The 22,356-nt window shown below is 34.1% G+C and overlaps 1 protein-coding gene across 1 annotated transcript; it reads right to left on the reverse strand.

Annotated features, from left to right (window-relative positions):
* Window positions 1-1,327: 1,327 nt before the first annotated feature.
* LOC114289262 (uncharacterized) lies at window positions 1,328-7,214 on the reverse strand. Its single transcript, XM_028232929.2, has 8 exons — window positions 6,879-7,214; window positions 6,611-6,719; window positions 6,331-6,446; window positions 5,041-5,160; window positions 4,735-4,824; window positions 3,204-3,355; window positions 1,863-2,130; window positions 1,328-1,746 (listed from the first exon to the last, which is right to left on the reverse strand). The coding sequence occupies exons 1-8, from the start codon at window positions 7,134-7,136 to the stop codon at window positions 1,594-1,596; spliced, it is 1,266 nt and encodes a 421-aa protein (XP_028088730.2). The 5' UTR covers window positions 7,137-7,214; the 3' UTR covers window positions 1,328-1,593.
* Window positions 7,215-22,356: the final 15,142 nt, after the last annotated feature.

Here is a 22,356-nt window from a genome sequence, read left to right on the forward strand (position 1 = left end):
AAATAAAAAAATAAAAACATCAACACATCAATTAGCATTTGTCATGTAATTTACAAATAAATAAAACACATGAGAACCCATTTCTAAAAAAAAAAAAAAAAAACCATTTGCAAGAAAAATGACAACAACATAAAAATTAAAAAAAAAGAACCATAAAAACAAAAAAGACGCCAAATCCAAACGGAAAAAGAAAAAAAAAAAGAAAATTCATTCCGGTCCAAGATGACGCTGACGTGGAGGATGTTTGCGAATGAATTGACATGAGTCACTTGAAGGGTAGTTTGGTCTTTTAATATGGAGACACCTCACCCAAAAGCCAAAAAGCCAAAAAAGTCAAAAAGTCCTTCTCAAACCAGTCTTTTTAGCCCCGGACTAAAATAGCCAAAAAGTAAAAAACCTAACCCACTTCCCAAACGGAGGCTGAGTTGTTCTTTCTTGACCACCTCTTCTACTGCTTCCAATTCTCACAAATGGTTTCCAAATATGTACTTTGTTACATTTTAGTCTTCAATCTTTTAACAGATATGTATCTCCATTAAAACGGTCAAATTTTTAGTTAAATTTTAACTAAAAGTCTATTTTTATATTTTAACTAACCGTTTTTTCAAATACATTCTCCAACAAACACTCTATTCTTTATTTCATTTTTTGAGTTCTCTTTCCCTAACTACATGTAGTTAATAATTTGATATTCAACTAAAATAGTTAACCAAGAATTGAGTTTGATAGATTGTGTTTCTATAGTTTTGTACTATAAAATAGTCAAGAGAAAGCTGTAATGAGCTTGATAATGATGAGACCCTCAAAATGTTGTTAAAAATTTTACACAATATTCACATGAGTGTAAATTTCATATGGTGTAGATTCAACACTTATGTGAATGTTATTTAAATTTTTTAGTAATTTTTTTAAAGTGTTCCACTTTGATTTCCAAAGGATACGATTTGTTACCCTTCAGTCTCTAACATCAATATTGTTCAAAATCGATAGTAGAAGAGAAATTTTCGAAATTTTACAAAAAAATACGCAATGAAATTAAAAGAACAAGGATGAAAGTGCAAGAAAGTAGATATTTTAGAAATTAAAATGAAATAAAACTGAAATTTTAGGAACAAAAATATTACAAAATGCATACTTCAAGATTATGTGTCTATTTAGTTATTTTTATTTTGCTGAGATTTTATATAAAATTTTAAAAATACCCCTATTTTGGCATTGACAGGTACTAAGTGTAACAAATTGTATATTTTGGGACCATCAGTGCAATCAACCCTATATAGTATATGTGGTTAGTGGGAAAGAACCCAACAATGAAAAGAAACTGCAGTTTGAATCACGTAACGAAACCCAAATTTCTACTTATAAGGACTCGGCCTTAGAACGTTAACAAAAGTAACAGGAAAAGAAAAGAAAAAAAGGTACTTCCACAGATAGTCAAACAGGAAAAGAACGGGAAAGAAAAGAAAAAAAAGGTACTTCCACAAATAGTCAAACCAGCTTGTTGGATTGTCATAAACCATAATCCAAACTACACGATCAACATTGTGACAATGTTTCCATTGGCACGATAAATAGAGGAGAGAGAGTTCACAACTACCGCCTAAACATGCCAGAACTGTGTAGTGTTCTGCTATACTCTGCAATTATTGAAGAGTTTTTCACCAGTTCCCATATCTTGGCAGAGTTCTTAAGCCAGTCCCGTTCAGACACCGTCCTCGCAAAAGATGGGCTACTCATGGATAAAACCTGCAAGGCAAAAGGAACATCAATTTAAGCTTTTGATATACATTTTTCAACTAAAGATGCACAAAATGAGGGGTCATATGTAAAATCAGGCTACATAAAGAGAAAGTGAGAGATACCTGATCCCGTAATTTCCATAACGTAGAAACAAAACTTTCATACTGTGCCCTTGGGGAGTCATCTTTACTCTTAAATGGGATTAGAAATAAGTTTGGTAGTGTTGAGTCTGGATTGTTGCTCTGGTAATTGAGAGAGACAGAAGAGAAGTGATGATCTTTGGCTGCATTTTGGTATTTGGTTAGCTTGAAAGAAGAGGATCTGAAATATTGCACGAGGGCCTTCTTTAGTTGCATGCAGTTATGAGGAGAAAGATCTTGGTCCTGCAGCCTACAAACAATGAGAAGGTGAATTTTAGTAGATTAATGCATATGGAAGTATATAAAGAGATGGCATAGCTTTCCAACCCACAACAATCTTTCAGCTAATTCAAAAGAACATTAAAATTTAAGTTGAGGTGAAGCAACCCATGGATCTTAAAATATTAAGAAGAAATTATTGTACAAAATTGATACAACAGAAAAAGGATGCGTATGAATGTCCACACAACTTTTAAATTGTTAAGTCAATTCATTGTGGTTTCCCAGCCAATGGAATGGAATCTATCCGATTGCACAAAATATCATTATCCACAGGAATGTATAACCCATGCTATACAGTGCATCCTACATACTTGAGGATGTATTGTTACTTTCAAATTCTACATACAAATGTAACAAAATATGACCAAACAGAAATGCAGATGGAAACTTATTTAGTCATCTATATAACTGTTGCACGAGTTATTCTTCGCCTTTTCTTCCTTGAGTGAGATTATCATGTGTATATAGCTCCATCATAAATCCACGGATATTAATAGATTAAATTGAACTTAGACATTGTTTCTTTTTTCAAAATAAAAAAAAAAAGAGTAACTGTGTATTAAAAGTGCACAAGACTACAAGAGGGATGTGCAAACCATATCTTATGATTAATTTATTTCATTTGTTATTGATAAAAGAAAAAACCTAGTAACATATGAATCAATTACATTTTTTAGAAGACCAATTTAATTGTTTAAATACCTAAAAGTTCCATCTAAGAAATTACATTAATATTTTCGAAATTTAGGAAATTGAAATTTATTCTCAATCTGAGAAAGAATTAACCAAAAAAGTCAAATGACGTCTGTAAATTGAAAATGGATACAAAATAATGTCACCTGTATTGTGTATGACAACATTGGCAAGTAATGAAAGTCTCATATAAACATTGACCATTTTATCACTCTCTAGGGTATATTTGATAATGCTTTCCAATACTTAATTCCCAAGCTTCACACATAATAAAATAATGTAATATCTTCATTTCTAAAATTTGTGACCTAATATTGATGCTGGTAACTATGAGGTAAAATCACTCACTTCGTATGTACAAAAACTGGAGCTGCCATATACCCTTCTCCAGCCTCCTGAATTTTATCTTTGCTTTCTTTTTCAGAACCCAGGCTAGAGGTCTGTGAATGGGAAAGTGTGGGAGAAGATGGGTCAGGTATGCCATGCTTCAACAAGTCCACCTGCACATGTAAACAAATTATACCATATGTTCAAAGTTCAACTCCAAAATTAGAAAAAGCAAGGGGGAAATAAATTAGTAAGATGAAGTGCGAAACTGCGGAGGAAGGAATCTTGGATTTCATAGTTATATTTAGTGTACACCGTACAAAACGAACAGTAGGAGACAATTGAAATTATCAAGAATTTACTTCACCCTATGCAAGTCCAGGTATTACCTAATCTTTTTCACAAAAGCACTTAACCAACCTTGACATAAGAATAAAACAAAATATAATACACTTAGCCCCCCAAAATATAATATAAAAAATGGAAAAGGAAAAATAATGAAAAAATAATAAGCTTTGGGGCCGAAAATATGGTTTAAAATTCAAGAAATTACAATCAAGTTGTGTTTTTCATTCACATTAAAGGGCCAAAACATAAAAGAAGAAATCAAGGGTTTGCATTCTCGCTACCTAAGCCAATGTCCTTGCTATTACAATGACTCAACTATATGGCTCTGTTATGATGTGGTCTTTGCTATACAGGAGTAACAAGATCTAGAGTTAATTATACTAACTAAAAAATCAGGATAATATGGCAATTTTCACCACTGAACCTCCATTTCATCAACAAATGATAGTAGCATTATTCCAATTCCAGTTTCACACAGTGGATAAGCCAGTCTGGACATGGTTTTCTTTTGGTTCTAGAGTAAATTATACTAACTAAAAAATCAAAATAATACGACAACTAGTATCACAGCTGAGAACCTCGATTTTATCAACACATGATAGTGATATTATTCCAATTCCAATTTCACGCAATGAATAAGCCAGTCTGGACATGGTTTTTCTTTTGGTTCTGACAGTCGGAATTCTTACTATTAAAATGTAGCTCAGTTCAAAGGCAAAGAGTATCATGGTGCACTAGTATTGTGATTAGGAGACATTGACCATTTTAGATGCAAAAAGGATGACTATGGGGTGGAGGAAGAAGAAGGCGGGTGCCCCAAAGGAAGGGCAAGATGAAGAGCATAACCCTGATAAATCAAAAGCAAAGCAACTGAAGTGGCATGCCTTGATTGTAGGACACACTGTCAAATATGAGGAGAATCTGAACCATATGATACAAGTTAGTCACATTGGAATTGGTGATTCTATCATTAAAATAAAATATTGCTTCAAACACACATTAATGTGTACTAATTGGGCCTTTTTTTTTATTGCTTCAAAAAGTGGAAATTAAAGAACATTGATATATAACTTCCAATCTTTCTTAATATAACTTTTTTGAGCTTCATATGATAAGAAACCAGTTCAACACTATAACAAAACCTTATTGGTGCATTGAGACATCCAATCCAATCAAAAGGCAGTGATATAGAATAGAAGAGTACCGTCAACATCAAACGCCACATGTTAATATCGTGTACTCCATCTGATACCACCAGTATTATATGACAAATTGATGCCAGGAGAACACCAAGCTAGAAGGATCCCTTGCAGCATCGAGGAAAAGGTTAATTTCATTAGTCTTTTAAACCTTGAGAACTTTTAGAATGGGCTTTAAGCACCACCAAATAAGTAATGAAAACAAACAAATAAACAAAGAAGAGCCAACAATAAAGATTATCTGCATTCAATAATTTTGTATTTTACAGTCAATAACGAAACTATTAAGTCTGCTTCAGTTTGGCAGTTACCTGGATACCCATCAATTCATGAGCCAACTCAGCAGATAGAGATTCACCACTTAATACAGAGATTGTGGATGAGCCGTCAGGTCTAATCATCTCAGCTAAAACAGAAGGACTAAATACAGGCTGTATGTCATAAAGGAGTTTATTAACTAGTAGAATAACATGCAACTAAAAAGCACTGTTCTACAATGGACCATATACAGAAGCAAATGCAAAAATTGAAAAAATAGAAGTCTTCATTGCTTCCTGATTTAAATATCAATAAATAAGCTACCTAACCATAGCTGACACTGGGTTTTTCTTTTCTGGTTTTCGTCATGTATGTATTTGCAGGCAGAAGTAATTTTCTATTAAGTAACTCTTTTAGCAGTTTAAACCTAACCAATTAGTGAAATTTGCAATGTTGGCAATAATGCAAGACAAATAATGACAATCATGGTATAAAGTGACCGCTGTATCAACTAGTAGAGCTTTTGTTTACATCTTTAATTTTTCAAGTGTTCTGACAGCTTTATATGACATCTGTAATTCAGGGATCAAGTCAATGTGGGGTATTCATGATAGTGGTAAGCCATGACGAAAGGGGTAAGCAAAATTGGGCATTGCATTATCGTAAGTATGTAGTACCAAAGAGGCAAGAATTGCATAAAATGAGTCTTCCTATGAATTACATAAAATGAGTCTTCCTATGAAAAAAAATGAAAGTCATTTTTTATTTTGCAAATCAAGTCCGATTTCTGGAGGGGTAGATGAGCATGTATGTACTCATACTGACAATTATTTTAATCAATGATATAAAGAATACATATTAAAGCTCCCACATCAGTGTGTTATGCTCCTGTTTGCTGCTTAATCTAACAGAAGTGCAGTAGTAGTTCCAATCCCCAAATCAGTCATTAAAGAGACTAATTTTATCTCTTTTATTCCTCCCTTGTTCTGGTTTGCTGACTTTATTTGGAATTCAAAACAAATCTACAATTCTTGATTTCTGTGTTGAATATAAACTGTTTTGGAATTAATGCTTTTATATAGTAATTAAATTTAATCCCAGCAATCAAAGTAGAAGTAACACAACAGGACCTGAACAAAACTTCTTCAATGACAAGGAAAGACAACGGTATATCTAGTCTATTATAAAGATGCCACATCCCTAATCAGTTTTCAAAAGCAACCCATATTTCTCATTCAACAAACCACCCAATTTTTTTCTTTTTTTTTTTGGTTTGCACATCAATAGCGTGTGCACCGCCGCTAATATCTATATATATAATAAAGGTGTTACTAGTAGGGTACCTGCGTATCAAGAAGTATAATCCGTTCAGCCGAAATCCGTGGTTCAATGCCAACAGAACAGTGCCTAGCCATTGCTCTGGTTTCCTCTGACTGTATCGCAAATGGCGGCAACATTCCTGCATGATAAACAAGCTAATTTTACTCACTTTTATTGGGCAATAAGCTTTCTATCAAAAGCAGCTTCACATTTCTAGTATTATTTTCTATCATTCTTTCTTATAAAATGAACAGAAAATCATATAAATATATAGATGAGTAAGAGCATATATGTATATGTTACCAGGTGAAGTTCCATCAAAGCCATAGAGCTCGTTCATTATCGTCGACTTCCCTACCCCAGGTGGTCCGATCACCCCAATCACCGTAAAATCAGTATTATCCGTCAGAAACTACAAAAAATTCCAAATTTCTCAGATTTTTATAAAACCCTAGAATTGGAGAGAGAACTATTAGTCTCTGAAGTAACCTAGCCAGTCCCTTTACATTCAGATGAGTTGAGAGAGAGAGAGAGAGAGAGAGAGAGAGAGAGAGAGAGAGAGAGAGCATACGGGAAGGATGCGATCGGTGTGGAAGTCCCAGGAATCAGAAATTAGGTTGAGAGAACCGACGGAAGGGAGACGAGAGCGAATGGAGACTGAATCGTCATCGGCGGAGGCTCCGCCGCGGGTGAACTTGCCGGCGGTGACGAGGCCAGGCTTGGCTAATAGGATTTTAGGAGGAGGCGGATGAGATGACCCACCACCGCCGCCAACTGACTGATTCGAAGCGCCGCCGCCGCCGCCGCCGCCGCCGCCGGTGCTTGCCATTCACTCAAATTGATGGAGTTCGCTGGAGAGAGAGAGAGAGCGAGAGAGAGAGTACAAGCAGCGCGGCCTTTGCATTTTCATCCTCGTTAAAACGGGTTTGGACCTTGTGGGCCTGATGGCCCAAACTATCATTTCGTTTTGAGCAAATTATTTGGAAGTCATACTAAGGAATAAGTTTATTAGTAAGTTTTTGAATACTTTTAAAAGTTTATTACGTATTTTTTTTGTTTTATTTTTTACTGTGTTTGTTGTTTTATCTCTTTTTCTTTTTGATTTATGGTGGCCGTCTAGCATGCCTTACTTCTTCTATTTTTTTTTCTTAATATATAGTTATTGGTGACTAACGACCATTCTTTCTTGGGATTCACCCATAACCATTGACCATCAACTCCTTACTTCACCTTCACCGACTGCAAAAGAGATGAGTTTTCTACCAAAAATATTAGTAGATGTAGTCAATAAATCTACATGAGAGCTGACTAGATCTAAATCAAAAATAGTTGTCAAAGTACAATGTTCTCTCTATATTTGTTTCTCTCCTTCGATTTCTCAATTTTTCTACATTTTCTCTGCTATACACTTCTATTTTCCTATTTGAATAGAGAAAACTTTTAAGTTCTAAATAAATTATTTTTAAGTTTTAGTTACAGGTGATAAAAATTATAAAATTTTACAGTTTCATTTTTTTTGGCACTGAAATGAATCATGCTTTAAAACTATAAAATTTTACAATTTCATAACATTATTTAGAACTGTAAAATTTTACAGTTTCATAACATGCTTTCCAGTTTGATTAATAAAGAGAAATGCTTAGTAAAATCATGCTTTAAAACTGTAACATTTTACAGTTTCAAAACTTACTTCAATTGATCAATATTGGAGATTATTTGCTTAAACTTTACAAAAATTGAAAAATAATATATATTTTTTTTCATTGTTGTGTTGTTGTTGTTGTTGTTTTTTTCTTTTTTTTCTCTTTCTTTCAGTTTATCAATATTTAGCACATTTCACTATTTTTTTCACTTTAATTTCTCTATTCTTTCTTTTTTTTCCCCAGCAATATTCTGGATATTCTGATGAGTCTTCGATAACGTTCTTGATGTTCAAAGAACATCCTGAACATTCCAGTGACTTCAAGTGACGTTCAAAACACTCTGGTGAACTTTTAGCGATATTCCGGCGATTTTTCGATTATGTTGAATATTCCGATAAGTCTCTGGTGATCGTTTGACGAAAATTCAGCAATGGTGGGATGTAGCAGCGTTTTTAAAGTTATAAAAAAAGAGATTTTTTGGTAACAATTAAAAGTATGTATCATTAATTGGTGCAAGTGTTTTGTTCTCGGACTAGATGGATTTTGAATTTTGTGTATGGACTTATTGGTAAGTGCCCTTCTCATTTTTTTGTAATCCTATTACATTGAATATTAAGTTTTTTATTTTTTTCATATTTTTTTAATTTTTAACAAATATTTTTAAAATTTTAAATAATTTTTTCTTATTTTTTTAAATGTACTATACTTAGATGTTTCTAAAAATTAAAATATTTATAAAAAAAATATTTTAAAAAATTAATAAATACTTAAGAATACGAAAATGTACTGAATTTTCATATATATATATATATATATTTAGTAAATTTTTTAAAGATTTTTTCACAAATATTATATTTTTTTAAGTGTATTTATGTTAGGTGTATAAAAAAATTAAAATATTAAAAAATTCAATAAAAACAAAAAATAAATACAAAAAATAAAAAAAATTAAATTTCTGAAAAGTGAATCCTAAAAATTAAAAACAAACAAACTGTTCCCATTAATTGAATTTAATTACCTAGATGTCTATACGTATTTTGTATGCTCTAATAAATTTTAATATTTTTATTTTGCCCTCATCCTCTTATCTTTCTTTTTTTTTTCCCCCTAATGTTTCTCCAAGAACTCACACTGACATCACCATTGCTACCTCGCGACCACTGCCACCATTGTCATCCACCGATCACTACTATCGTTGCTGTCGACCCACTATTGCCACCATCATCTTCCACTCACCGCTGCCGCTGTCCATTCGCTACCACTATTGATTTACACTCTACCATCTCCAATCTACCACCACCGTTCACCAACCACTTCTACCATGACCGATCTACACTCCACCAATGCCGATTTACACTCTACATCTCCGATCTCCATTCTACCGTCGCTGATCCACCGATCTAGTTCTAGATATACATCGATTTAGTTGTTTCAACGATAAAATCGGTTCTAAATGACTCCAATCAACAATATTATTTTAGATCTTACTCGTCCTCATCCTCTATCTCTCTCTCTCTAAACTTAAAAATAGATCTGCAATAAGTTTATTTTTCAGTGACAAATTTATCAATCTCTTGTTGTGTATATGTATGTAAGATGATAGTGTCTTGTAAGTGAGTAGAAGTGTGAATGTGAATAAGTGAATTGCTTTCTTTTTTTTATTTTATTTTTATTTTTTTTAACAAATCACCCAGTGATAAATTTATATTGTCGATTTTGTATTGATCTGTGATGGATTCAAATTTTTTTTCCCAGTGATAAATTTGTCAATCTCTATTGTTCCCTATGTATGTGTGAGATGAGGGTGGGTTTTGTATTTATTAGATTTTTTTTTTGTCAATTATAAATTCATTAATGAACATGAGTAAGAGTGAGTAAATCAAATTTATTTGTAATTTTTTTAGAAATCGATCAGTGATAAATTTATCACTGAATGTGTTTGTAATATTTATTAGATTAGACTGTGTTATATATGTCTATCTGGTTGTATTTCTATGAGTAAAAGTGTGTGTGTGTGTGTGTGTGTGTAAATATGAATGAGTGACTGAGTGGTGGGAGTTGTGATGTAGTAGTGATAGATGTTATTTTTGTTAAAACAATTCAAAAAAATGTTGCCAAAAAATATCACTGGAGGTAGTCACCGGCACCGGGGGTGGTTGCTAGCAAAGGAGAAGAGTCATAATTAGGGATGCAGAAGGTAAAGTAAGGGTATTTTAGGAATATTGATAGGTGAAAAGAGGGTAAACTACACTTTACCCTCTTTATGTTTGATCATTTTCCTACTTTGGCTCTTCAAGTTTGTTTGCTTTTTTTTCCTAGTTTGGCCCTTTATGTTTTAAGTTTTTTTCAGTTTACTCCTGAAGCTAATTTCTGTTCAAAATTAGATAGAAAAGGCCATAATAACTATTACATAACTTAAATAATATATTATATTGAATTTTAAGTTTATGTTAGAGATGTGAGTTATATATAATAAAATATTTTTATGCCACGTGACTGTTAATGTGTCATTTTCTGTCTAATTTTTTTACAGAAATTAGCTTTAGGAGTAAATTGAGAAAAACTTAAAACATGAAAAGCTAAAGTGAGAAAAAACCAAACTTTAAAGGCCAAAGGGAAAAGTGACCAAACATAAAATGAGTAAAGTGTAATTTACCCTGTGAAAAAATGAGCATGACTTATAGGTAAATAAGTTTCTTTAATAAAATCGGCCCGTAAATGTCCCTTAGGATAAATTACAAACACCCACTCATGATAGATACATTTAACTCCCTCACATTCTAGAAAATAAACCATGTCCCTTTATGTTTCTTGTATAGAGCATTGGCTTCAAGTTAATATGAAGAACAAGGACAATGAAATCCTGAACATTTCATGGGGAGTTGTATTCATCATTACATTATGGAAAATATAGAAGGATAGAAATAACTGAGTCTTTCTCCAAGTGGAAACCACGCCACTAAAGGCAATTAGGAGAATTTATAATCAAGCTAGGGAAACACACGAAGCTTTTCAGATTGACCTATTTACAATTTAACTTCTATTTCGCAACACTAATTGGATTCCTCCTTTGTAGAAAAACCCAAACTGAATATAGATGAATGCACTAAGGGCAATCCTGGTGCAGCTGGATTAGGCGGCTTGTTCATCTTAGGGGCTTCTAGGTGCATGGATACCACAACAAGCTAGTAGAAGCCACGGGTGTTGAAATTGAATTATGGGGGGTTTATAGAGAACTCACCATAATGTTTGAGAAAGACATGAAGGACATTGATATTGAGATTGACTCAAAGTAGATTGTCAAGTTTATGTAGAGTGAAATCCCTTCACACTTTCCTCACAGGGCTTTGCTTGAAAATGCAAGATTCCTTATAAGGAGATGCAACTGCACCATAGGCCACATCATTAGGGAAGGTATCAAATATGCTGATGGCTTGGAAAATTTGGGAATGAATCGTCATGAATCTTTTTTATTTCTTGATGACTGTCTTAGTGAGATTGCCAGCCTGCTTGTTGTAAATATTGTTGGGTCATCTTTTGTTTGTTAAGGTTTAATGCCTTGAACTTTTTTGTTTGCTGTTTTTTTCACACGAAAAAAAAGGAACAAAAAATATCATAATTAAGTTACAAATTTTTGTAACATTAACTACAAAATTTTAGACATTTTATCACATTAATTTGTGGCGAGATTACCTATTTCATAATCGATATTACGATTTTTTTTTAATAAAATTACACCAATTTGTGATAGGGTGTACATGATATGCACCAGTAAAGGTGCACGTCATAGGCTTTACCATAACACTCTTCTCAACCCTCTAACAACCCGTTTTGCTTATCTCCCCAAAAATCTCGAGGCACTCACACCACAACCCCAAGCTAGCATGGGTTGTAATAAGGGCACTCCATGAAGCAACAGTCCTTTGCTCCATCTTCTTAAAAACAGCACAAGAGAGACCTATCTCTCCACACTTTCCATACATATTGATCAAGTTGTTCTGCACAAACTGTTCAAAAATAATGGTTTTTCGGCAACTTTAATTCGAAATTAAAGTGAGACCTAACTGCCGGTTAAGGTGGGTCTGAGTAGTTTTATATTATCTTAAGTGAGAAGATTGTAATACAAAAATAATGAGCCGAAATCATTGAGTTGTGAATGAGAATTGTCTTATAAATTGGGCATTAATAAAGTTGGGTTTAGATCTGGACTTAGTCTTAGTTTGGACTAGGCCTAGATTTGTTCTTGTGCATGTACTGGTTTGGTCTTAGACTTAGACTTGGACCTAGTCTTAAACTTTGGGCTGAGCTCTGCTAGGCTTAGTTTGTGCATGTGTTTGAGATTGGGCTTGGATCAGGTTATGACCTAACACCTGTATCCATTTTGCAACCCATCTAATTTAATTCTCCAAACTTATACATTATATACACATTATGATTTATATAATGGTTTTGGAGTTTTGAACCTTTGTAACTCTAGCCCTAATGGCTAGAGTTGATGACATTTGATGACCCCATTAATGTTAGCCTTCATGGCTAAGGCTTTCTCTACTAGTATAAATAAAGGTCTTTCTCCTCTAACATAGCAGGTTGTTTTTTAGAGAGGTTTTGTGATGGAAAATGAGATGGTGTTTTAAGAGAAAAAGTTGGAGATGGTTTTTTACACCAAAGAAAAGTTTTCCTATATTATTTTGTTAGCCTCTTCTTTGGTTCTTGTTAGAGAGAGTGCATTCATTGTCAAGTTCGCCGAAACTATTCAGAAGGTGCTTCTATATTAGTTCGTTTCGATCGTCGTAATCTGGGAGACAGACGCTGGCGTACTTTGTGGGTGTTTGGTCTAGCTTTTTTCACTCAACTTATAGCTTTTAGCTTAAAAAAAGCTAAAATTAACTGTTTGTTTCAGCTTAAGCATACCAACTTCAACTTCTAACAACTTTTTTTGAAGGCAAAATAAGCAGAATATGAGAAGCAGCCCCAGGGGTGCTTTTGATTCTCAGATTAAGTGGAGGCGCAACTTTGAGGGCCATAATTACTTAAATGCCCTTCACTAATTTAAAATATTACCAAATTGCCACTATATAAATCACAAAAGGTCACTGTTCCCTCTCTGAAAAAGAGAGAGAGAGAGAGACTGGCGAGTTCCGGCATGAGAAAGGCGATCAGAAGACCATCCGTGAGGGATTCGAGTACAAGATCCATAACCATTAAAAGACCAGCCGTGATACGAGCACTGCAAGTGCCCATTTTCATCTATCCTACTTTCCTAAAAAAACACCAAAAACCCATCATCAAAATCCCCAAAATTAATTTTTAAAAAAAAAACCCTAAATTGATCAAATTGGAGGCCGTACAGAGAGAGGACCAAGACGATGGAGGCATTTGTCGTCGAAAACGGCTCATTGGGAGGAAGATCAATCGAACCAGAGGACGACGTCGCAATTGAGGAGCTGAAATGGGGTTGGGATAGGAGGGTTGAGGTCTTGGACAAGAGAGACAGGGTACCAATGGTCTCTCCAAGAGAACTTAGAGGAAGAGCTCTCTTCGTGATCTTGGATCTCGATTTCTACTCCATCGGAGGCAGATTGGGATTGTTGTTCGGCGGTGTGGTTCAAGGCGGAGCAACTACCCGGAGAGAAGAGAGAAGTGACCTCCTCTGAGGTCACTGTTCACAATTATTTATATAAATGGCACAATTACACAATTTAAATAAAGAAATAAATTGCACAAATTTATTTCAATTAAATAACTTCTATTAAAAGAATTTTATAATTGATATTAATGAGAAAAAAAATGAAATAACTTCTATTAAATGAAATAAAAAAAATGAAATAACAATTGTTGTAATAAAATATATCAATTTTTATATTAATTGATACTAATTATATTAACTTCTATTAATGAAATAATTTTTTTTAAAAAAATTAAAACTGAAGAAAATGAAAAAAATAACAATTTTTATATTTTATAAGGACAAAAAGGACATTACACAACAAAAAACTATTTTACAGCTTATTGAACAAACACTACTCAACAATTTAAATCTATAATCCAATAGGTACACCAAACAGATTAACAACTTCTGATTAAAGTCATAATCTATAATCTGTTAAGTTATAATCTATAATCTGTTTTAACAGCTACACCAAACGGACCTTTTAGCATCCATCAGGAGGCGATGAATCTGTTTTAAGAAAAATGTCTAGTGCATGCTTTGGTTTACTTCTTTTCTTATCATTTATTCTTATTTTTTCAAAAATTTAGTTTACAAAGATGAGTTCTAATATTTAGTTATCCATGTTAATAATTTGTTCTATTAGTAATGTAATCTAATTCATTTCTGTATTTTTAGTTGTGTATTTTATTATGTATTTCATTCTTTAAATAAAAAAAATTATTTTGTCATTTCTATTTAATTTATTTTATATATTTTTCTTGTATTATTATGGAAAAATACCGACAATCTTAAAACAGATTTTTTATAAATAGTTTTTGAAAAAAAAAATTAGTTTTTATTTTAATTTATTCTAGTAACTCTTGGAATTAAAATTAATTTAATTTCCTAGAGTTATTGGATTGTTTTAAATTGTTTATTTCTAATAATTTATTCATGGAATTTATTTTATGTTAATTAGTTGTTATTCCATGAGTTACTTGATTGTTAGTGTTTAAGTTGGTAGGAGTTTATAAAAATAAAATAAGAACTTTATTTATTTTATTTCTTAAGATTCTATTACTAATTTATTTGATTTATTTGTTATTTGTTCTCTCAAGTTTATCTAAATGTGAAAATAAGATATATAATACAAACAAATAAAATAAATTGAAATTAATAAATGGGACTACTGATTTTTGTTTTGATCAGGATAACATAAGCATGGATAAGAATTTTGAATCTTTAGATTTTTGGACATATTTGTGAGTTTAATCATTCACCGTAATGCGGAGAATTATTTTGGATTTATTTCGTATTGTTTTGAAAGTTTGTTAAACAATTTTGATTTAATTCGATTAATTAAATTATGAGAAAATCAAAGTATTGGAATTTATGTTTTGAGAATTTCAAGAGATTCGTCTAGTTGACAGGTTTTGACAGTATAAAATATCTCCAAACATGTTTGTTTTAGGAGGAAATTTAGTAAAACAATTTTGTTGTTCTTATATAATGGTTTTATTTCTAAGCTTGCTTATGATTATATTGTATTATCGCATGGTGGTATAGTTTGGTATTGTAGTGATATTAACTCTTATTTTTCCTATTTATTTTTGGTTGCATCAATTGTGAGTTCTTTCATGTCTTGATGGGTAATCAAGGAAATTACTCCAAAATATTTTTTGTATTCATGGAATGGTAAATGAAAGCTTAACTCTATTGTTATATATATTTGCTCATAACTGCATGGTTGGATTGCCAACATTATAACCATAATATTCTTTTATGTATAATTGATTTATAGCCATACAAATCATGATATTCTTGTAACTGCATTGCATCTATAGCCTTTGAATTACACATTGCGAGTTATAGTTGAAATTACTTTATTAGTTCATTAACTCATTTTGTATCCAAGTGTGTATATGAACAGTGAGCATGGAGATTTAGCGGCAACGAGAATAGAGTTTTGTAATATGTTTTATACAAAGATAAGCATTACAAGTGGAGAAGTGTGTTCTTGGCTAAACAGAAGATTCCAGATGCAACTATGAACTCCGTTTTGCAGATTTAGACAATTTGTAATTGTAACAGTTGTAGTTGCATTTCCATTTCCATTTGTAGTAGTTTTAATTTCTAGTTTGTAATAGTTTCACCATAGTGAAAGGAAAGGGAGAGATAAAGAAATTATAAATCTTCGGGTTTAGAGAAAATCTTTGAAATTAATTTTATTATTCTGAAAGTGGTTTGGTTTTCTGTAATAGAAACCAAGGTGTTTAGCCTTGGCTAAAGAGTATTTTCTAATTTATATTTAGAAATGGCAACTGAAATGGATTTGGTTTCAAACCTCTGGAGTTTGAGGAAGCCTTTAGGTTTAATCATTTTATTCCCAAAGTGTTGGAAAACCAAGTTTGGAGAAAGTTTTTGGTTATAATCTGATTATTTCCAAAGTGTTTTGGTTTTGGGAGAAGAACCAAATTTTAGCACTAGCTAAAATATTTTTGATTTTTATTAAAAAATAATGGGCTCAGTTCCGGGAGTACCAGTTAACTTTTATGAATGGTATAATTTCGATAGCAATTTTTAATTGCTTGTAAGTTTTGTAAACTTTATTTGTTTTAGCCTAGTTTATTTCCTGAAAAACTTGATTCTAAATTTGTTTTCTATGGACTAGGAGTCAATATGCTCTTGAAAGTTTTGTCTAAGGTTAACTGTGTCCTAAGTGGGACTGGTGTGACCCCTCCAGTCTTTCTGGAAACTTGCCTGACTGTGATAACCCAGTTCCGTATTATGCTAATTAACTTAATTACGATTATGATTATATGTTTAATATGATTTTGAGTGCCATTTATATGATTATATGTGGTTTTGAATTTCTATCTGTTCATCATAGGAAAATCTATTCAACTTACTGTTATGAACTGAAAATTGAAGGCCTTATCGAGCACAGAAACTGAAATTGATTACGTCATTGTAATTAGCATAATTTTTAGTGCCTATGGTGAAATTTAATTGAAAATTTATTCCGATCAAAATAATTAAATTCAAAACGATTAATTTAAGCTCCATTATTTGGCCCAATCAATTTGATTAGGCAAGCTCATATATAAGGGTCTTATTACACTTAAACTTCCCATTTTGTGAATTCAAAAATCGAAAATCACACTCTAGAGAGAGAGAGGGCCGGTTCTAGAGAGAGAGAGAGGGAGAATTGTGTATCTTGGCTCAAAGATGGGGAATTTGGGAGCTTAACTTCAAGAATTAGCTAGAAATTGGGAGCTTGGAACTCCAAGGTGAGTATTTGAGCATAAATTCGTGAGTATAAGTTTGTAAATTTGTGTATTCAAGCTAGTTGGGTAATCAAGAACATAAATTGAGATGAAATTGAAGAATTTAAAGCTTATATGTACATGCATGCATAGAATTGCTTTGAATTTGTATAATTGAGCATGGACAATATGATCCATGTAGGATTTTGATTAAAGTTCATGCTTTTGATCATCATTTGCATCATCTAAGTTGAGAATGGAAGTGACATTCCACATACAAGTGCAATTCATAGAAGCATGGGTGTTGAATGCATGAAATTGAAGTATTGAAGATGGAATTGGCAAGAGTTGTAAGTGTATGTAATTAATTCATGGAAATTAAGCTTTATAATGTTGTAATCTAGCATTTGTATCATGTTAGAAGATGTGCATGTGAAGTGAGTCATAATATGCAAGATCCATGGGTTTGAATGCAAGTTTGAGCTTTAAGCAGCTTGTTGGAATTTCCAGAATCCGGCATGTCCGCTCGAGCGGGGTAATGGCCGCTCGAGCGTGAAATGCTAGTTACCAGCAGTTTTGTAGACTTTGATGTCCACTCGAGCGGGGATATTCACACTCGAGCGCCAAGCCATGTAGTTTGACTTCCAGCTCGAGCGTCCAAAGTCACGCTCGAGCGCAGATATGAAGCAACTAGTACTTTTGCAGACCAAAGGGGTCCACTTGAGCGGCAGAAGCCATGCTCGAGCGGGGAGCCCTGTTTCAGAAAATTTGTAAATGTGATCTATGTTTCATTTTCCATTCTCTTTTATTTCTAAGCACTCCTAGGCATGAATTGAACATTATAAATGAGTTAAAAGGATAAGAAAGAAGCCTAAGAGGGATGTATGAGTTAAGAACGGATTGAAATCGTTTGTGACCCATTATGTTTATGAAATGTGTAAGGTCGAGTTCAAGGGCAAATCTTCTAGGAGATCAGTGTGAGTAATGTCTTAGTAAAGATATTTTGAAGAATGTTATATGTTCAATTGCTTACTCTTGTTCGAGTTTCATAAGTCTGCTAACATGAATGATTGGGCCAAAGGCCGTTTGATATGAATGATTAGGCCAAAGGCCGTTCGACATGAATGATTGGGCTAAAGGCCATTTGATAAGAATGATTGGGCCAAAGGCCATCTGACATGAATGATTGGGCCAAAGGCCGTTTGATATGAACGATTGGGCCAAAGGTTGTTGGACGTTAATGAATGGGCCAAAGACTGTTGGGTATGAGTAAATTGGGCCCGAGGTCGTTTGATCCGTCTAGAACTTTAGTCGTTTGATACATTAGATAGAAACATGAATTAGGCCCAAGGCCGTCTGACGTAACTGTTTCAAAGTTAGTTCATGTATCTTTTTTACTTGGTATTATTCACTATGCTTTCGCTCACTCTCATTCATGTGTCTGTGGGTGAGCCAAGTGATGTTCAAACCCAGCCCCAGTGACGTATGTAAGAAGCAGCTACGGTTTTGAGGAGTCAGCCCACACGTCTCACTCACGAGACTAGTTTTCGCCCCCTTTTGTTCCTTTATTGTATTTTTGCTATGTCGGCGAAAACATTGAATCATTTTTTGTATATGAGTTTTGTTTGGCTAACTGTATAACTAAAGTTCCTGGATATAGATTAACTCTATGTATATGTGTGAGTTATTATGAAATGTTTTTGAATTGATTTTGTTATGCCATGTAAGCACAGCTCTATGGACAAAGTTTTAAGTTTTGCTTCCGTTTGGCCCCTTAACTCTGATAAGATATGTCTTACTTGGTTTGAGGCCGTAGGTAATCTCTTGATTACTGGCCGGTTATGACCTTAATCTATAGGGGCGGGTTCGGGTTATGACAGAGTGGTATCAGAGCACGAGTTAATAACTCACACACTTGTCCAAATGAGCAATAAGCGTCTAGAAAAGATCTAGGATGCATTCATGTGATAGGTATAAATCTGAAAGCATCAAGAATATGCTTAAATGTTCTAAGGTGAACAATTATGTACTATAAGTTTATGATTTTCTTGCATTGAAATTATTTGAATATGTGTGCCCTTTAGTATATGCATACTTGTGAGTCTTTTGCATAAAGAATAATGCAAGTCTAATCAGATGGTGAGAACAAGAGGTGATAAAATAGAGGAGTCTTCTACTGCCAGAATGGATAGAATGGAAATACTGATTCAGGAAATAACAGAGACATTGAGACAACAATAACAGTGGCAACAACCACACCCTCCGCCTCCTTCTCTAGTACCACATGTTCAAGATCCTTAGAATGATGACTGAGTAATAGCCCTCACCAAGGAATTTAAGAAAATGAAACCGTCGCAGTTTCACGGGGGATTAGATCCGTTAAAAGCCGAAGCATGGGTTCTCGGCATTGAAAAGCTGTTTGAGGTGTTTCCTTGTTCAGAGACACAGAAAGTGCTTTTAGCCACCTTTATGCTAGAAGATGAAGCAAGAAGATGGTGGATGTTAATGCGTGAGAATCATAAGGATATTGGCTGGGAAAAATTCTTGGAAGTTTTCTACGATAAGTACTTCCCTCAATGTGTCCGTGACAGGAAAGTATCGGAGTTCATGGAATTGAAACAAGACAACATGACAGTAGCTGAGTATGAGGCCAAATTCACTGAATTGGCCAGGTTTGCACCACATGTGATCGATACCGACTATAAAAAAGTGAGGCATTTTGAAGGTGGGCTTCGAAATGATATTTTAGAAAAGGTGAATGTTCTCAAGCTGGAAACCTATATTGGGGTGCTAGACCGGGCCATAATATTAGAAGCTAACATAGCTAGACAGACCAAATCAACAACCGACTGGAAAAGTGGTAAAAAATAGGGCTTCTTTTCAAAGAAGAAGTTTTCAAAGAAACAGAATATGGGCTCCTTGAGTACTTTGAATTCTTTCCGAGATACATCTCCAATGTGCAATATTTGTAGTAAAAGGCATCGTAGAGTTTGTTTCTGTGTGTCGGGAGCCTGCTTCAAATGTGGTAAAATGGGGCATATGGCCAGGGATTGTAACCAGAATAGTAGAAGGGTAGCTGCAAGCTCAACTGCATCAATTCCAAAATCGAGAAATGCTACGAGATCTACTACCACTGGAGATACCGTAAGACAAGGAAGAGTGTTTACGCTTGTTCCGGGCGATACACGGAATGCTGAAGCCGTAGTCTCAAATACTATTTCTATATGTAACAAGATGCCTTTGTGTTAATTGACTCCGAATCAATGCATTCTTTCGTAACTTGTGCATTTGCATCTAGACTGAGTAGGCCTCTAGAACCATTACCATATTTGCTATGTGTGTGTGCTCCATCCGGGGAATTTGTGTTGTGTGCATCTGTATATCGATTTTGTGACATGCGTATTGGGAATGCTATTCTGTATGTAAACTTATTGCCCTTGAACTTTAGACATTTCGATGTAATTCTGGGCATGAATTGGTTAACTAAATATTGTGCCACCATCAATTGTGTAACTAAATGGGTTGTATTTAAACCACCAGAACAAGAAGAAATTGTGTTCGTGGGTAATAGGGTAGTGCCTCTACCTTATTTGATATCTGTAATGAAAGCATGAAAATTAATCAGGAAAGGGTGCCAGGATTATTTGTGTTGTGTGCTATCTGAGCAATCTGTGAATGATGAGTTGAATAATATCCCTATTGTTAGAGAATTCCCAGATGTGTTCCCAAATGAACTACTAGGAGAATTGGTGGATAGGGAGATATAATTCACTATTGAAGTTATGCCAAGCACTCAGCCTATTTCCAAAACTCCCTACATAATGGCTACTGCTGAAATGAAAAAACTGAAAGAACAATTGCAAGACCTGTTTAACAAAGGGTTCATCCGACCTAGTACTTCGCCATGGGGTGCACCGGTGTTATTTGTGAAAAAGAAAGACGGAACCTTACGCTTGTGTATCGACTATCGAGAACTGAACAAGGTAACCATAAAGAATAAATATTCCTTACCTCGTATTGATGATCTGTTTGACCAGTTGCAGGGATCATAAGTGTTTTCCAAAATTGATTTGAGATCCGAGTATCACCAGTTGAAGGTGAAAGTAGAGGATGTTGAGAAAATTGCGTTTCGAACAAGGTATGGACATTATGAATTTCTTGTTATGCCATTTGGGGTGACTAATGCTCCTGCAATATTTATGGACCTAATGAATCAAATTTTTGAGACCTACCTTGATGAATTTGTTGATGACATTTTGATATACTCAAAGAATAAACTTGAACATGAACAATATCTGAGAACTGTTTTGCAAACACTTAGAGAAAAGAAATTATTTGCTAAACTAAAGAAATGTGAGTTTTGGTTGGATGAAGTTATTTTCTTAGGGCATGTTATCAACAAGGAGGGGATTTCCGTAAACCCGCAGAAGATAGAGGCAATTGTGAATTGGCCTACACCAACTAATGTAACAGAAGTCCGCAGTTTCATGGGCTTAGCTGGGTACTACAAGAGATTTGTGAAGGACTTTTCAAAAATAGCTGTGCCACTTACCTAACTGACCCGCAAAGGGCAACCGTTTGAATGGAATAATGACAGAGAATCTGCCTTTCATGAACTGAAAATGAGATTGACCAGTGCACCAGTATTAACATTGCCCACAGGTACAGAAAACTTTGTAATTTTCAGTGATGCATCTTATAAAGGTATGGGTTGTGTACTAATGCAGAATGGAAGGGTAATTGCCTATGCTTCTCGGCAGTTGAGGCCCCATGAGAAAAACTACCCAACACATGATTTAGAATTGGCTGCAGTTGTATTTGCCTTGAAAACCTGGCGGCATTACTTATATGGAGCAAAATGTGAAGTCTACACAGATCACAAAAGTTTGAAGTACTTCTTTACACAGAAAGAGCTGAATATGCGACAGAGGTGATGACTTGAATTGATAAAGGATTATGATCTTGAAATCCAATATCACCCTGAGAAAGCCAATACAGTTGCTGATGCCTTGAGCAGAAAATCGATAGGGAATATGGCTTGTTTGCTTACTGAACAGAAGGAGATCTTGCAAGATTTCGAGAAGTCCGAGATTGAAGTGGTATTATGTGAACAGGGCAGATTGATAGCCGCTATTTCAGCCGAACCGATAATCATTGAGGAGATTAAATAGAAACAGAAGGAGGATGAATTCCTTAAAAAGATAGTTGATGAACTTGAAATAAATCCAAGACCGGGATATAGAGTAGGAAATGAGGTGCTGAAATTCCAAGACAGATTGTGTGTCCCAAACATTCCCTAGTTAAAGAAGAGAATTCTAGATGAAGCCCATAAGTCAGTGTTTGCTATGCATCCAGGTAATAAGAAAATGTATCGGGATTTTAAACAGAGCTATTGGTGGCCCAAAATGAAGAAAGAAATTGCAGAGTATGTGTCCAAGTGCCTTCAGTGTCAACAAGTTAAAGCTGAGCATCAGAAATCGGGTGGTCTAC

This window comes from Camellia sinensis, chromosome 1 (assembly GCF_055761805.1).
Source record: "Camellia sinensis isolate YWXY chromosome 1, ASM5576180v1, whole genome shotgun sequence".
Classification (NCBI taxonomy): domain Eukaryota; kingdom Viridiplantae; phylum Streptophyta; class Magnoliopsida; order Ericales; family Theaceae; genus Camellia; species Camellia sinensis.